Source organism: Bidens hawaiensis, unplaced genomic scaffold (genome assembly GCF_021521415.1).
Source record: "Bidens hawaiensis isolate Kalapana, Puna unplaced genomic scaffold, B.hawaiensis_p1.1 tig00000904_1, whole genome shotgun sequence".
NCBI lineage: Eukaryota > Viridiplantae > Streptophyta > Magnoliopsida > Asterales > Asteraceae > Bidens > Bidens hawaiensis.
In genome coordinates this window covers 4,817,758-4,832,444 of record NW_027491052.1, presented here as the reverse complement: position 1 = coordinate 4,832,444, position 14,687 = coordinate 4,817,758, and the positions used below count along the sequence as shown (strand labels likewise).

At 34.7% G+C, this 14,687-nt stretch overlaps 1 protein-coding gene and 2 pseudogenes across 2 annotated transcripts; all 3 read right to left on the bottom strand.

Annotated features, from left to right (window-relative positions):
* Nucleotides 1–4,166: 4,166 nt before the first annotated feature.
* Nucleotides 4,167–5,133, bottom strand: LOC143546255 (F-box/LRR-repeat protein At3g48880 pseudogene; annotated as a pseudogene).
* Nucleotides 5,134–6,507: 1,374 nt separating this feature from the next.
* LOC143546583 (14-3-3-like protein) lies at nt 6,508–7,958 on the bottom strand. Its single transcript, XM_077038228.1, has 4 exons — nt 7,469–7,958; nt 7,258–7,380; nt 6,896–7,012; nt 6,508–6,769 (listed from the first exon to the last, which is right to left on the bottom strand). The coding sequence occupies exons 1-4, from the start codon at nt 7,952–7,954 to the stop codon at nt 6,716–6,718; spliced, it is 780 nt and encodes a 259-aa protein (XP_076894343.1). The 5' UTR covers nt 7,955–7,958; the 3' UTR covers nt 6,508–6,715.
* Nucleotides 7,959–10,438: 2,480 nt separating this feature from the next.
* LOC143546243 (T-complex protein 1 subunit zeta 1-like) lies at nt 10,439–13,344 on the bottom strand (annotated as a pseudogene). The gene is made up of 12 exons (XR_013137570.1): nt 13,219–13,344; nt 13,088–13,135; nt 12,911–13,003; nt 12,741–12,847; nt 12,515–12,629; nt 11,863–11,949; nt 11,459–11,663; nt 11,289–11,383; nt 11,146–11,214; nt 10,960–11,067; nt 10,760–10,878; nt 10,439–10,675 (listed from the first exon to the last, which is right to left on the bottom strand). The product of XR_013137570.1 is annotated as a T-complex protein 1 subunit zeta 1-like (transcript).
* Between the last annotated feature and the right edge of the window lie 1,343 nt (nt 13,345–14,687).

Sequence of the window (14,687 nt, the reverse complement as noted above, 5' to 3'; positions counted from 1 at the left end):
CTCATTTATTTAATAATAATACATCCATGAAATATAAATATTAAATCTTCTATTTATTATTAATTTTAAATTACAGATGTTATAATATGAACATTACATGTATACAAACATATAAGTACATAAGATTTATATATGTATACGAAGCATAACATAAATTTTTTTTTATTTGATATATTGATATATAATGGCTTGGGCCTCAAAATTTTGGGACCGCATTAAAAAAAATACAGCCAATGGGATATTATTATTATGTACTTTGATTATTAGATAGGTAGTACAGTTGTTTATTACTAGTATTCCCCAATGTGACCTCATGATATTGGATTGAACCCCTTTGTTTCGCTTATTAACTTTTCGTATATGTTAGTATTCATTTTAGTGTGGGCCGGTCGTGTAGGCCCAAAAAAAATTTATTTTATTTAGTAGACCACAATCTGAAATATTAAATGTCACATCACACTCTATACAGAATTATAAACCTAGTTCTCAATTACATAATTTATTACCATCACAGCCGCCGCCATCGCCGTCGACAACCCTAAATGGTAACGATTCATTGACACCGATAGAGGAAAAGAAACATCATCTCAGGGTAAGCCTTATTTAGTTCTCGTTTCCTTACTTGTAATCTTGCTATCTTAGGTGGAGTTATTATTGTGAGAGAAATCTGTTTTGATTTTATTGTAAGCTTTCTAATATTTCATGAATATTGCAGGCTCACTTGTAATCGATTTCATAATGCAGGATAGTGAAGAACACAAAACCTTTCATAACCTTTCATAGGATTATTATAAAGTATCACATGCAATGATGTTGGACTGCCATGAGACCAGTATGTATTTAAATCCTTTATGGCTTCTAAAATTTGATTTGTATGTTGTCCTGGTTTCTTTATTTGATGTGCATATATCCGAATATCATTATAGTTTTCATAAAAATACTGAAGGAGGATAACATAGTGTACTGTAACATCCTAAAATTTATAATGTTAAATAAAGAAAGTTACGTTTAGTGATTTCGCGTTATTAATTAATTAATGTCGAGTAAAGAACGGATCGTGGACTTAGGTTAATTAAGATGGGTTAAATGAGAATAGGCCTTAGGTCCATGGGCTTTAAGGGATATAAATATCCCCTAAACCAACCTAAAACCCTAAACCCTCATTTCATTTCCATCATAATCTCTACACACTCAAAAACACACACATACACTACACCATATTCGGCCGAGAGAGAGAGAGACATCCGAGACCAAGAATCAAGCCGACCATTATTAGATCTTCAATATACGAGATAACCAAGCAAACCGCGACCACACCGAACGTATAAAAGGTATGTTCTTGACCTTTAAAGTTTACGTAGTATTGAACGTTTTTACCTTAAAGGTCCAAGCTTTATAGTATATACGGGATATATATACGACCGAAAACGGTTAGGGAACGTAGTGGGTGATGTCGAACCATAACAAGGGTATTAAAATCGCCAAAATGCTTGATAAAAACTAAACCCGTAGCTGAACTGGGCAACTTTGCCTGCAAAAGCTCAACTTCGCCTGCAAAAGCTTAACTTCGCCTTCAAAGCTTAACTTCGCCTACGGCCAAGTTCGCCTAATTGATAACTTCGCCTAAGGCCAAGTTCGCCTAATTGATAACTTCGCCTACGGCCAAGTTCGCCTAACTGATAACTTCGCCTAAAGCTAAGTTCGCTTAAGGTTTAACTTCGCCTAAAGTTAAGTTCGCTTAGAAAATATTAAAAAAACCTAATGGAAAATGTATTAAGACAGTTAATGTAAATAAAATTTTTCCAAGCTGACCCCAGCCAGGAGCTCTGCCCCTTGGACCCTGCTAGGGGCTGCCGCCCCTAGACCCCGCTGCCAGGGGCGCTGCCCCCGGACCCCCGTTCGTTGTGGGTCATATAAAGATAGAAATACAACATGAGTAGTAGTAGTTAATTGATACGTATACTTGTTATACAGTCAGCCGTGCACAACTGAAGAAAGGGATAACTATTAACGGAGAGCGTAACAGGATTCAGGTGAGTTTCTAGCCCCATTTATGTGTTATGTTTTCGGGGCTGTGTGCATACTCAATATGTTTGTTAATACGCTTATCCTAAGAGATAAGTGTATGCCTTATGTGGATAATGTGAAATGTATGAATGATTGCTTGATGGTACGTGAACGATCTTCGGATATTGCACGTACTGTCAGGTTGTAACGCTATGTATAAGGTAAGTATGATATGTATGCTTATGTGTATGAATGTGATAAGGTTAATAAAAGAAGGAAATGATGGTTGTATGGTTGTATGGTTACGAAAAGGGTACCGAGCCTTAATAATACTCGATGTATGATGTATGGTTGTATGGTAACGAAGAGGGAATCGAACCCTACTAATATTCGAGAACTAGGGAACCGAACCCTACTAATATTCGAGGAAAGAGGGTACCGAGCCCTAATAATACTCGAGGAAGGAGGGTACCGAGCCCTAATAATACTCGAGGAAGGAGGGTACCGAGCCCTAATAATACTCGAGGAAGGAGGGTACCGAGCCCTAATAATACTCGAGGAATGTAGGGCGTAATGCTCTTTATAACGTAAGATATGAAAGCAAGTTAATACAAAAAAGGAAAGTAAGAAAGTATGAAATTATGAATGAAAGAATATAAGTTTATGTGTATTGTATAATGTATGATTAACTAGAACTCACTCAGCGTAGCTGACTTTTAGTATGCACGCAGGTGAGTAGGATGAGGCAGCTCGCTTGAGGAGACACGTGACACTGAATAAGAGGCTGGCATCGGAAGACTCAAGACGTTTAAGTTTAATGTTTCGTTTATTTTGAAAGACAAAATGATGTTTTAAGACAAGACGTGTTTTGTTATGTAATGTTTTATGAAAGCTTTTATATTCCGTGAATGTTTTAATTAACTCTGATATTTAGAACTGCGTTTATGAATAAATCCAACATGAAAGTAGGGCTACCGGTAACGGGGCCTTACATGTACACGTATATTTCTTTGTGTCGCAGGAAAAAAAGATGTGCCGCAACTATGAAAGCACAGGTTGTTGCATGTTTGGCCGCGGGTGCAAGTTCAATCATCCCATGAATGGTCTTAAATGACGAAAAGTACTTCATCGACAACCAAAAATAAAATAACTACTGTATAGAATAGGTTTAACGGTTTCTCATAATTATTTCTATATCTATACATATATATATATATATATATATATATATATATATATATATATATAACGTGTATTATATGATTGTAATAGAATTTAGCAGAAGTAAATATCGATTTCAGTTTTCGTTGATTCAAGGGTGTGTTGAATTTAAACCATTGTGTATATGTGCTCTTCCATATATTGGCATGTTTTATTTTCGTAGGAGGTTGATGAGGGATCAAACCCTAAAGATTTCTTCACCAATATGCTAATTGCAATGATTATCTCTTTTACCTATCAAGGTCACCCGTGTAATAAGCAGTTTGTCCACACAATGGAGGTTCTTGTGGTGTATTCTAATAGAATTAAACGTTGATGGTATAACTAGGAACTTTGATAATATAAAAGGTAGGTGTTTTAAATAAAATTATTATTTCTTGTATCTCATTATGCAAGTGTACACTTCTAAAAACTTTTCATTTGTTATCAATAGCATATGCTTTAACAAAGAGAATCCTTGAATTCATGAAGGTGAAGGATTTAACAAGAGACTTGTTATGGTGTTTTCTCCGTTGCCTATAAAGGCTGTAGTGGTAACCAGCGGTCTCTCCCCAAGATGGAGATTCTAATCTATCTATTCTAATAAAAGACTATCCATATGTGTCACCTGTCAATCTCATAGTGATCCTCACCTTTTTTTCAACTCATTTCAATATATTGTCTTTATATCTTTTAAGCCATTTCAGTACATGAATTCAATATTTTTTATTAAATGATCCTAACCAATTCATTCATTAACATTAATGAAGAAATAAGAAAATAAGAAAATATCAAAATTGAAGTTGCAGGCCTGTTAGAATAAAGTTTTAAAGTCACGGGAAATTGCTAATTAAAGAAAATAAAGGTGCATCATTGTCAAAGAATGTGGATTTGTATGGTGTACTACAAATTGTTTTTATACTGGGATTCGAGCAGCTGTGCATAATTTTTTTAAAAACTCAAACCGCAAGAGACTTCACCTCATCCTCTTTCCACAGTCCTTCTTCATACCTATAGTCCTATACCACCTCAGGAGCCCCTCATCATTCCTTGTCCGCTGGCACATGATGCATGTAACATCCATGCACGTCAAGAACTCATGCAACCGCTTACCCTTTTTTTATAGCCAAATCATCAAGCTTCTCAACCACTTTTGTAGTTGTAGGCGTTGGAAACGCGTATCCAATGATACAATGAAATATGTTAAGCACCTCAAGGTTCTTTAACCCGTCTAGGATAAGTAGAAGCGTGACGAAGTAAACAAATGAACAGCAAAGGCTTAACAATTTTGAGGTTTGGGACACATCGTATGAGGGTGAACAAATATGTCACACAGGCTCATGATTTTAAGTTCTGAGTGGTTCTTGTAGTGTTTGGAACCTTATTCCATGAAGTCCTGTGGATATAATATGCTTGGCATTATGAGTGATTCTAGATCCTTCCACATGTTATTATATTAGCCTTGCATATCCCCGTAATCTTATTCGATTCCATGCGGGTAACACCAAACGCTTGAGATTCAGGCACCTACATTATTACAAGCATAATTAATAAAAAGTAAATCATAGGATGCGTGCATATATAGAGGAGTAAGCTAGCCGAGCTAGAGCTCAACTGCATTATTAGGCCTGTAAATAAACCAAACGTTTGGTGAACTATTCTGTGGGAAGTTCGTTTATTTAATAAATGAACGAACTTGAACACATGTTTCGTTCGTTCATTTATGTTCGTGAACGTTTGTATTGTGTATGATGTATGTCTTATTTCCAACACAACATAGTAGTTCCACTTAAAGGCCACTTTGAATTTCATTGTGAAAAGTTCAAAAGAGTGATAAAAGCCGTAAATATGACATGTTACTACGTACCCTTGAAATGCAATACCGTTAAGAAGAGAGCTATGAAACGAGTCTTCTAGAAGAGGCATACGATAATGTCATGCTTTGAGTAACCAAAAGTGTAATATGAGAAAGTACCACTCAAAAATTACAACATCCGAGAAATTCAAACCTCAGGATCTCAAACCAGATCTTGATGATTTGTTGCGATTTTGTCCCTTTACCAAAATATAAAAAGAAAGGAAAAGATTTCTAATGGTCTGAAACATTCAGCCAAATGCAACAAAACCGTCTACCCAAAAGAAACGAAATAAAAACGAAATACTAGTGCTAAACACTTGAAATTATATAATGTATCGCTCTTGTTACATGTGATCATATCTAACGTGTTGGCACTTCTAATGGTGTTTATGTCAAGAATATGTTTTGTTTCCATTTTCCAAGGTCTTTCATGATAACACATTTGCTCAATTATATTATATATTGTTTTGGTGTTTGCTTCAACCATATTTTCACGAATTCTATACCATTAACCTGTTACTCCATGCGTATTTCTTTATCTAAGTTGTTTTGAAGGAAAGGTGTCTCGACTTTCATTTACCAACCTTATAATCAAGATTAGCTTCTATACTGAGAACTACTCTATGATCAGAGAGAATATCACATCAACGTTACCACTGTCTCTCGTATTAAAGCCTTTGATCGTCATCACTATACAGTATAAACCATGGTCTAAATGCATTTGTTCAATCTTCATATAATTATTCACCCTTTCAAGTGCCATCTATAACAACAAAATGTATTTAATGTAACTTATACTTAGCAGATATTTGGATCTTACATTTACCCTTCTGCAGTTCTGCTGATTACTTGAAAAAGTGCCAAAACAAATATTTTTTGACTAAGAAATGAACAAAAGGTTTACACAAGATCAAAAATCCGTTTTAAGTGGAAGTTATAACTGACCAACCCTTTCATAACTAAAAGCCGAAAACCAACTTTAACCAAACTGGCTAGTTGGTAGTTCCCCATACTCGATACCTTCGTTTATGGTACTAATTTAAGGTAAAACCAGCATGCACACCTGTAGCTTACAATGATCACACATTCACACCACACGCCTAATCTCTATCAAGGAGACAATGTTATATACAACGTTTCTCCATATCTTAGTGAACCATTTAGGGTCACTGTGAACCATATTCAAATATTCAATAATATGGATATGAGAGATCTTACCCGAATTTTATGCGTTAACTCGTGGGTCAGGGTACGTGAAGGGAAAGAAGACAGCAACAGTAGGATTAAAACAGTAGGAATAAATTCATCTCTCATTCAGAGAACGAGTTATTTAAAAAATTATAAAGAAAATAAAAAAATGATTTGTGTATAACAAAGCCCAGATATATGATATACCTGGAAATTAAAATGACCAGTTACTTATTGGGTACAAGATTTAAAAAAACCAACTCAAAACAGCTCAATGATCCAGAATCTTAATTAATAGAAAAGAACCAACTCAAAAGTCATACTCCGATAATAATCAACAAGCCACAATACTTCAACACCCGACAATTGTGCAAATCATTCCATCCCTTGTTGTGAACAGAACACCTACTAATAATAAAGTACACACAACTGTTTCCTACAAAGAAAACTCCTGTAGATCAATCACTGTGTTTCCTCGGCTTTTGATGATTCCTTGATCTCATCCCCAGCCTCATCCTGCAACACAAACCAGAAACATTAACCACACGGTCCCAATAAAATTGCAGATTCAGTTTGTCAAATGTTAAAATGTGTATTTTCATAAAATATTAGGCGACAAAAACAAGTGAGAAAAAGACTAACCGCAATATCAGATGTCCACAAAGTGAGATTGTCACGGAGAAGTTGCATGATCAATGTGCTGTCCTTGTATGAATCCTCACCTAATGTATCCAGCTCAGCAATAGCTTCATCAAATGCCTGTCATATGGAACACAATATTTTAGCATAAGGATTTACCCAAATCAATATGTATGATTAAAAGTTCACTACTTACATTGGAAATACAGAAACAAAAAAATAGTATGCGCATAACTATAAATATATGTACAAATATTCAAATACACAAATGCATCTATGTAAACACAGTAGACAGTTTATACAATTTACACTACAGCTGTACAATGACATGCTTACAAGATTGGTACAAAGAATAACAGAATTACCTGTTTGGCGAGGTTGCAAGCACGGTCAGGCGAATTGAGAATCTCATAGTAAAACACTGAGAAGTTAAGTGCAAGCCCAAGCCTTATTGGGTGAGTAGGCGCCAAGTCAGATAGAGCAATATCCTACAAAAAATAAAACATTGTCACAAGTCAACATAAACAATCAACTCAAGTTAACATCAGCGTATAAAATTAAAAACAAATCACTCACTTGAGCAGACTTGTAAGCTAACAAAGTACTCTCAGCAGCCTCCTTCCTATCAGCTCCAGTCTTAAACTCAGCCAAGTACCTAAAGTAATCACCCTTCATCTTCAAGTAGAAGATCTTCGACTCTGCAGATGACGCAGATGGAACCAAATGTGAATCCAAAAGTCCCAAAATACCATCACATATTTTGCTGAGTTCAGTCTCGATGGTAGCCCTGTAATCCTTAATCAGCTTAACATGACCCTCATTCCCACGGCTCTCTTCCTTCTGCTCAATGGAAGATATGATCCTCCATGACGCCCTCCGGGCTCCAATCACATTCTTGTAAGCCACAGAAAGAAGATTCCTTTCTTCCACAGTCAACTCCTCGTTGTCAACAATCTTAACAACCTTTTCCATAAACTCAACCATTTCTTCGTATCTCTCGGCCTGCTCTGCCAGCTTGGCCATGTACACATTTTCCTCGCGTGTAGCTTCAGTTGATGCCATTTCTGTTATTATATGTCTGGATTTACAAACGAAATCAGCAAATGTCGTCAAAACAACTACAGATCTAAAATCTAGATGAACACATCTAATTTATTATTGTATGTTGTTGTTCAAAATATACTAATTCAATATAAATTGGCACAATAAACAACTGGATGTTTTAGTCAACTGCTATCTGCAGATAAGATTTATACAAGATAACCAAAGCTATACATTTTCCCCAATATTCGACACCACACGCATCACAACTTGTACAGTACAAGTACCCGATGCACAGTTGACAAATTTCTAAATCTATGACGCTATACATTTTCCCGAAACTTTGACACTGCAGGCATCACGACTTATACAGTACAAGTAACCGATGCACGGCTGACAAATCTCTAAATCTATTGACGCTATACATTTTCTCGAAAACCTGACACGAAACGCATCACGACTTGTACAGTACAAGTAACGGAAGCACAGTTGACATACGTGTGACCAAAACAGCTCGTGGATCTACAGATAATTTCATTGTTTGGTTGATAAACGAATCAACTTACTCTATGAAATCAGTACATATTATCAGATAAGTAAGCAGTTTTAAGCTGAATAAGGCAGTTACAGATCCTGAAGGTCCAGATTCACAGATCTTAACAGCTTACGACATAAAGTAATGTTAAAATCAGTTTACATGAGCCAAATAGTAACAGATTCAGGTATGAACACACACAGAGCAACAATCGACGGTGCAGATATAACTACATTAGAGATAGAAAATAAAATATAATAATAAGATGATGAAGATTGAAGAATACCTAGAGAGAGTCGCAGCGTTGATTCTGTGTGATATGGAAAGAAGCGGATTCTAGGGGTTTATATAATGGAAAACGCGTGAAATACTAGCCAATGAGAAGGCGACACGTGTACTATTTTTAAGGGCGAAGGCGATACACACGAGTTTCACCCCACCCTTTGCTTGACGTTGACCGTCAAAAGTGCCAACTTTTATTCGGAAGTCGGAACTAAAATAATCAAATAAGTTAATCTTAAAAATTCAAAATCAAAATTATGGATTGAAAAGTGGTGAATTTTTTTAGGGTTCACGGTATTGGTAACGGAAAAGGGAGTCCTGGTTAAGCGGGATGATCGGGATTGGTACGGAGTTATTTTATTCTCGGTCGGGTGTTACTTTCAAAAAATCTTTTTTTAAACGGTTATTTGACTGTCGAACATCTATCGATATTAAATATAGAAAATAATTTAAGGCACGATAATTATCCTATTGACATTAAATGTATAGATAAGATCTTTCTTTAATGTATTTTCCATAAACGGACTCCACTATTTACATTTACATATATACAATATGCTTGGCATATATAACGACTATAGAAAAAGAAAAGTAAAATAGAAAAGTATATCAAACAAATCAGATGACTAGAAGTCTAGTATACTTAACTTAAAAAATCACAAGAAACTCGTGTACGCCTATAACCAAACCAAACATCCGCTGAACTCTTTTTTTTAGATTTATTCTTTTGTGTATAGGCGACCGCACTCTCCATTTTTTGGAGTCTCGTTGCCCCACTTTGGGCAGACTATGTTGTTTTAACCAGATTCACGCTGGCTTCAGAGTTTAGCCTGTACGTTCCCTTGGGAAATCATACCGCTAACTGTCACTTGACAGTTGTTGTGCCACCAGGAAAGTGAAGTTCATCTATGTTTGTTTATTTAATAAACGAACGTTCATGAATAATAATTGTTTGTTCATTTAGTAAAACGGAAAAAACATGAAAACATTTCTCGATTGTTCATTTGTGTTCAGGAACGTTTGTGTACGTTTACTCACTTAAATTCATTTATCTTCATCGGTTTGCATTCATTTATGTTTGTTAGTTTACATTAAGTTTATTAATATGTTTATTTAAGTATTTTAGGTCCAATACAATTCAATCTCTCTTATGTCCGTTCATTATACTATTAACAAATAAAAATAAACGAGCACATTCAATATGAAAGAACACAAACAAGAAAATCCTCTTCATTTAGTTGCTTGTGTTTAGTCATTTGTTCAATTAAATTATACGAATGAACACAAACACGCTATATTCGTTTTCTTTTGGTTAGTTTACAAGCCTAGACTCGTGTTACTGAAAATCACCGCTTAAGTCATTTTTGCCTGTTTATGCCCCATTACTATGCTCCTTAAATGCATTCTCTAGACTATCTCCTTTATCACCTTTCAGTTACTTATTTTCAAATCCCATTCAGGAAACATACACCCGTGACAAAGTGGTGATTTCTTTCTACATCACATTTTAAAAGTTGCTCAACTTGGTGATTCTCAACCTTTATAAAGTAGCGGAGCCATAAATACTTAAAAACATTTAAAAAAACATAAAAAAAACAAACAAAAAAAAAGACTATTATCTATGCAGAAGCAGAACAGTACTTCAAAGAAACCAGATTTGCAACAAAAATGTATATCCCCACTGCAAATTAAAATGCAACACCTCAAATGGTTCATAGCAAAAGAATGTGGCAGACAACCTAGGTTGGTCAAAATCTAGAATCAAAATATGTCTATGTCCATTCACCACCAAAAACAAACCTTAAATCTCCACCTGCAACATCATTGGCTAAATGAAGTAACCAACCACCTAACTCGGCTTTCTCATGTTTCGGCCCGCACGAATCACTTCATCCACAAGCAGCAGCTGTGATGCAATAACAGGCCTGCAAATTGAATACAAAATCCAGACAATTTCACTCAATATAATTATAAAAAATTCTAAATATGTTTTCAAGCCATGCTTAAACGCTGAGTTGATGATCTGGCGCTTGACCGCGTAATTATCATAAATTCCCTCCATCTCAGGGTCAATTGGATCCCCCGTTTGTTGATTTAGTCCAACAACATTCCCTTTGTCATGCTCGTCCTAATTATGTGATTTTAAGTGAGCATACTATATTAACATAGTGTAAAAAAAATAAAATAAAATAATTAATAAAGAAATTACAGTTAAAGTAATTATAGCGTCTTGAGTGTCAAGCCCAGAATTTTCAGCAAGAGTCTTTGGTATAACAAGAAGAGCATCCGCAAAAGCTTGAACACCAAGTTGAGCACGCTGGACGTAACACAATAAGAATCAAAATATTAAATATATTAAAAAGTAATAATAAAAGTATAGAAAATTTTAACTTACCCCTTTAACAGTTTTTTTCACTTCATTAACCAAATACTGTCAAGCGGCAATCTCAAAAGCACCCGCACCCTAATACACATAAAAATATACAGCTTATATTTAAGTCAGAGTCAACAACATAATCAAATATATAATAAACTTACTCTAACAACTGCCTTGTCTTCAATTGTATTTTTGACTGCTCGCAGGCCATCTCTAATAGCATCCTTGATTTGTGCAATCGTGTGGTCGTTTGGTCCTTCAATAATATATAAAAAATAATGAAAATCGAAGCTAATTGATATCATAGAAAACCAAAATATTATAACTTTACCTTTAATTAGAATCGTGCACGAGTTTGGATGCTTTACATTCTCAACAAATGTATACTTATCTTCACCAAGAACATGCTCATAAACAAGTCCCGCCCATCCAAGGCAATCGGGGGTTAGATCATCCACAGAGTTCACAGCTTCCCCGCCACATGCCAAAACCAAACGCTCCATATTTCTTCTTTTAGCTCTTCGAAGAGCAATTATCTGCAAAATTACCAATGTACAATTAAATAAGCTTTATTTACAACCAGAAGTAGTGTCTGTCTCATCTGTTTTACATGTTAATTATTTTTTCCAAGTGAACCTTTATATAAACTCTTCATTCTTTTGGTTTTTTTACATATAAGCCTGCTACAAACCCTATTTTGACCAAGTTTGACCCGGAATTACATGAGTGACTCACCCCTGCTCTGGCAAGAAGGTCCAAAGATGGAGGGTCGATTCCTTTCTGATTAATAACCACAAAGTTGTCTTCAGTACCTTTACACACCTGCAAACCGTGATATCAGTTAGAATTCAAACTCCCAACATAAGCCTCCTTAACTAAATAAAAATTATTAGGCCTGTAAACGAACTGAACGCTCAGTGAACAGTTCATAAAGCGTTCAGCGGGAAGTTCGTCTATTTAATGAACAAGAACAAAAAAATAATGCTCATCTAGTTTAATGAATGAACACGAACACATGTCCCGTCATTCATTTATGTTCATTAGCTTACACTTGTTTAAGTCCGATCGTTTATACATTCATTAAAACTTTTTGGCCAATTAAAACTTAGTATAGGTTTAATAACTTTTAGGCCAACACATTGTCTCATTAGTTACAACTAGTTTTAGCCCTGTTATGTTCGTTCATGAACCATTTGCATATACAGTTAACGAACAAACATAAATGAACAAAAACTTGCTCACTTTCTTAGCAAACAAACACAAAGAAGAAAACCCTGTCTGTTTAACTGTTCATGTCTGATCGTGTATTCGGTTAAAGTTAAACAAACCAACACGTACAAGCTCTGTTCGTTCTCATTCAGTTCGTTTACAAGCCATAAAATTTTACCTTATTTTTCAGGTCAATGATTTTTTTCACTCTCTCATCAACAGACCGTCTCTCAGCAGCAACCATCGCTACTCTCTGTTCAGCATTTGAGTAGAAAAATCCAGAATTTATTTCACTGAAATAAAAATGACACAAAAAATATCAACTATAAAATCTAAGATACTAAAAACTGTACAAATAACAAAACAAATTAAAAAAAAAGTCAAAATTTAGCATATAAGTTTACCTTTTTTCATACTCCAAGGATACATTACAGGTCAAGATGTGGCAATTCTCTGCTCGCCTCTTCATATCAGGATGTCTAGACCCGTGATCAAGAACAAGACCCTCCACCTATTTAACAAAATTATCAGCAAATAATCAATGAAATAATAATATCAATCACTTATAACATACCAAGCGTGTGTCTACATCAAACTTGTGGCGCATGTGCATAATCTCAACCATAAAAAGATCAAGAGCCACTTCCGGCTTGCGGATACAAAGCACCTAGAAAACAAAAAAAAAATACTTTTAGCTACAAAAGTTGACATATTTTTCTTTCTTGAATATTAAAAACTGTAGATATCTCACCGCCTTCACAACTATGTCAGTTAATTGATCTGCTAAACCTTCATACAGCTGCACAACAAGTAACAATAAAAATCAACCAAACAAGAACTTAATGAAAGAAAGAGTGTGTAAACAAAATTTAAAAAGAAGACCTTAGTTCTCAATGTTGTTCTTGCTACCATCTTCAGAATCTCTATATCAGGCTGATCACCCATCAGTACAGGAGTCTTAAACCTTTCAAGAAACTCCAGTAAGGCCATCTTGGCTAGTCCAAGACATCAGCCACAACCCGTGGATGCATCCCTGCATAAACAGCAACAAAAATAAACATAAGTTTCACTTTCCATGATGTTCAAATGATGATGCCAGCTAAAACAATTCACTTAACTTCAGAATTTTTAAATTAGACTGCAATTTTGAACAATAAATACAATATTAGGAGAGTTTGGATCTCTTCAGAACTCCAAAAGGTTTAATAACTTCAAGAACTCCTAACAACCGATCAGTTTATTTATTTATTTTGTATATTAGATGCTATTTGAAGGTAATTTTGTCACTTATTATATATGTAATTTTGTAATGTAATCACAAGTTTACAACTTTGCAAGTGTAATACGAATTTACATAAATGTAATCATAAAATTACATATAATAAATGGCAAAACTACCATCAAATAATCCTCTACCTAATAAAAGAATAAATTTACTGCCACATGTCATTCTTCGGTGCCTCCTCAGTCCTCACCCTTATTTTCCCACCTAAAACACACTTAGCCATTTAAGCAGCTATAAATTGGTATTAAACAAGACTTTAATTTTGTAGTTAGTTTTGCTATTTAAGGTTAAAATTAAGATTATCATTAACTATGGTAAATTATTTGGGAAATTGTTAACTTAAAAAAACTTCATTTCAAAATTAAAATAGTTTGACCAAAGTTTACCAATATAAAGCCCGTCAAGAACCTACATGGAGGAGTTTAATGACAGCGGATTCTTCATTAACCATGGCAAAAATGCTAATTCTGTCAATAATCTCGTGTAGAAAAAGCGGTAAGCTATATTATAAAACGGGAGCCAGCGTAACTTTGTCGATCATTGCAACGACATTATAATTGAAATACTGTCTATGTCTTGCATATAAATGGATCAAATGCATTCATATTTATAAACTTGGTAAACATGTTTTGATCATACATGACATAAAATTAATTCAGACATTTAAAAGGTATCTTAGTTACTATCTATTTAGTCAAGGCGTGTAATACGTGGGGTTATAACCTAGTATTAAACAAATGAATTGATATGCTGTTAATAGTTCTTAAAGTTGTTAAACCTTTTGATAAGAAAAGCTGATTATTAACTAATAACACGGTAGAAAATAGAGAACCTTCATTAATTTGAAGTTCAGATTGTTTCATGATCTCGCCGATAAAAATGACCATGGAGGTTGTTCCATCACCACTGGTATCATCCTGTGCCACAGCTGTTCTTGCAATCATAATGGCAGTAGGATTTTGAATTTGCTAAAACCATAATAAATTATATTAAAAATGAATCAGTGTAAAACTTAATGCAATTGCAAAATATTTATATTATGAAATGCGATGTGATATACACTACG